The sequence below is a fragment of the Saccostrea cucullata genome, unplaced genomic scaffold, assembly GCF_032062105.1.
Source record: "Saccostrea cucullata isolate Sc308-1 unplaced genomic scaffold, CSIRO_AGI_Scuc_v1 ctg6105, whole genome shotgun sequence".
NCBI lineage: Eukaryota > Metazoa > Mollusca > Bivalvia > Ostreida > Ostreidae > Saccostrea > Saccostrea cuccullata.
Window position 1 is genome coordinate 1 of NW_026937002.1, and position 3,511 is coordinate 3,511.

The 3,511-nt window shown below is 32.1% G+C and overlaps 1 protein-coding gene across 1 annotated transcript; it reads right to left on the reverse strand.

The window, feature by feature from the left end:
• Positions 1 to 136: 136 nt before the first annotated feature.
• LOC134247044 (uncharacterized) lies at positions 137 to 3,311 on the reverse strand (the record flags this gene model as incomplete). Its single annotated transcript, XM_062729385.1, has 5 exons — positions 3,134 to 3,311; positions 2,465 to 2,680; positions 851 to 1,076; positions 472 to 558; positions 137 to 200 (listed from the first exon to the last, which is right to left on the reverse strand). Coding segments are annotated over exons 1-5 (680 nt in total), but the record flags the coding sequence as incomplete, so codon positions are not given.
• Positions 3,312 to 3,511: the final 200 nt, after the last annotated feature.

Below are 3,511 nucleotides of genomic sequence, written 5' to 3' on the forward strand. Positions count from 1 at the left end.
ACATTAATTAAGTGGCGAAATTTTTTTCGAAGTGAGAAAATAAGATTATTGACATACACTTGTACAGATTGAAAAAGCACCACTACTTGTTTTGACAATGAAAGTTCATACTCTCTATATATTTTTATATGTTTACGTTTCAATGCCTTTGTCCGAGATAAAATTTCCAAATAAATGTATTGGTTCGTCAATAGGCGTTGCTTTAAAAATCACGTGTTGGGAAGGACAAATAGAGACAGAAGTGCACGGAATTTTTGCGGAAAAAAAGGGAATGTAAATATAAGAAATAACTCTAAGATTTTTGGTTTCAGGACGATGATCAATCGATTGGCTTGCTTGATAATTTTGTTGAAAAAACGCCTTCAGCGTTAATGCAAATTATCACCCAAGCCAATCGATTGATCACAATCATCATGAAACCAAAAAATTAGAATGTTATTCCTTAAAAAGATTACTATAACTTTCACTTACAGTCTCTGTCTCTGCTGAAATACACAATTAGGACATAACCAGTCTGTCCAGGTTTACACTCATACAATCGTCCGACTGTCGAAATACCTTTAAATTCAAGTTCAAATTTAAGTTAAATTTGCTTTTTTAAAAAAGACCAATCAAGGATAAGATTTTTCTCGTAAAAAATCACGAGTAAGGTAACAAAAATTGAAAAGAGGTCAACGGAACTATGATATATTATTGTATTATAAATATGATATATGCATGTGTTATATATTTTTTTAAAGAAACATGTCTATAATATATAGTATCATAATGAATGGAAAAGGAAATATAAAAAGGATAAAACATGTATAGCAGAAAAATCTCTCATAACATATTTTACTTATCAACTAACAAGATTCATTGTTGACATTTGGCACAACTCCTGTGAAGGAATGTAGTATATAACTTCTCTGTAAAGCTGTAGAGGCAGAGTTTTGTTTAGCATCTTTCTTAGATCTGCCTCTTCCTTTGTGTTCCTCCTCTTTTTCCACTTCTCCTTCTTCATTTTCAAGCATTATCAAAACTCTGGAGACGAATTCATCAGCATCCTTGTCAAGCTCCTCATATTTGTGTTTTATCTACAATAAGGCTAGTTTTAAAGATATGTATGCCGTGGTAAACAGTATTTTTGCACAGCTGAAACCGAACAAAAAATTTTTAAGTATGATAAGCTATCAAAAATGAAGCATTTTTGCAAATTCGACGAAATATTATTCGGTATTAACAAAGTACTAGTCGGGAAAAGAACATGATATTCCCATGCATATTTATAAAGGACTGACCTTTATCCTGGATCTGCACATGTGCGCGGGAAAAGCATCACGAGAATCATCAGGTCGAGGAAAATATTTTTGTGACGTCTGTTCAGTGAGGAACCAATATGACTGACAAATCGACCAATCAGCTCAATGAATTGCATTTAATGCATTTATGGATGAAATTCATGAAATACTACATGTGCTTTTCGAAAGGGCTAGTTTTTTAAATCGCTCTCGGAAAGACTTGATGCATTTTCCCAAACATTTACACGCTTAATGCATTATGTACATTATAACATGTATTTACTAATCCCAAGCTCATATTTACATACAAATGATTAACAATGATAAAAATTAAAGGTTTCCCCACTCCATTGTACAGGTCCGTTTGTTTAGAGTTTCCCCGTGCTGTACTGCTATTGAAAAGACAATTGCAAGTGATTCTTCCACGATACAAAAAGCAACCAACTCTGAGGTGTGCTCACGTATTGATAATCCCTAACTCACGTGTTTGTAGTGAAAACGTAGAAGACCATCATGCTTTTCGGTTCATTCACGAGATTGGAACATTGTTTGCTGTGAGCATGCGAGACCACGTGATCATGAATATTTCAGTAAGAGGCGTTTTATTATCCGACTCGGAGAGAAAATAATTTTTACCAAATAATATTTCATTACTTTTAAAAGTGATGGAGTGGAATTGTCTTATTTGCAGAAAGTATATAACTTATATAACTTGATGAGACACCAAATATATATATTTCTTTTACAATAAAACACTAATGCGGCTTATATATCTTTAAGTTTCATCATTAAAAAACTTGAAACATTAAAGATATTCATTAAAGCTCAATAATGAGTTGATGATGATAATGGATATTTGATTAAAGTAACATTTACTATTGTGAGAAGAAAAAAATCCAAAAGAAAAACTTAACTATAGCTGTTTTGTTAAACTTGGAGTTGGTAGTTTATAATTAAGGAGACTGTTCATAATTACAGACTCAATCTTTGTTAGAAGCGATACGCGGAATGGAAAATCTCGAAGGGTATGATTTTGTCTTTAGCAACAGATAGTTCTGAACATTATTATACACATTTATCTCAGTGACTGTATTTAAAATTTTGAAACTTGGTATTTGAATTTTTTCTCGATCACTTGTAACGTAACCTTCCCAGCAAAAGGGTAGTTCATGCATTTAACATACCTTCCTATTATGCTGACAAAATTCATTTAGTATCGTAACAGGTGTCTTTTCTATCTTTTTCTCTGGAGTTATTTTCGTACTCCATATTTCTAATGCAGCCTCCGCTGCTTTATCTTTTGCTGCCGTTTTATTGCTTCCAATTCCAGTGAACACCTCCTCTCCCAGTGTTAAAGAAGCAAGAAATCCCTCTGGGTGTTGTTCAAATTGACTAAAAATCTGAAAATAAAAACAAGAAAATCTCAAAAACAAGAAAAAAATGTTTTCCTCATTTAACATTGCAAGGCCATCTTTGAAATAATGTTTGCATGCCCTTTCCCAGATCAGCAAAATTTTGGGATTGGTATGTACATGTACAAATATAATGTAGGTGGAAGTTTTTTTCCATAACGTTTAAAGATATTTGTAGACAAGGATTAAAAAGAAAATAATACATGGAACGTAATTCCGTTTTAAATGGACTAAAATTTAAGGAATGATCACTTTTTGTTATCTTTACAATAATTCAGATTGACAGAGGATCATGTTGTAGTGAGAAATCCAGCTAACTAGATGTGTGGCACATATTTCAATACTACAAGGACATATAGAGTTGCCTCGGTTCATAAACGTTTGTCGTGGGTAAAATTTTTTAAACAATGGCTATTTATAGATATATGGATTTACACTTACCGCTGTCTGATTTTTCTGTGCTAATTCATCTAATTGTTTGTAACTACTTTTTGGTGTCTTGGGAGCAAAATCTGACTTTTCGGCCATTTTTAAGAGCTGCCATGGAAAGATAATAAGCACGTTGTTATTAATTTGCTATATCATGTTTTAACCATGCTATTTCGAAGAAACATATGCACAACTTTCATTTTCTTTTTCTAGACCTACATAAACCATCTTTGATTTTTTTCGCAGTTAATTTCTTACTTATTCATATCATATTAAGATCAACGACAGTTTAAACAAAATGTATCAGTATACAATTTTTCATTTTTATTTTTTTAGCAGTAATCAAAAAGAAGATCGAAATACAGTGTTTTTTCTACATTTTCGCAATTC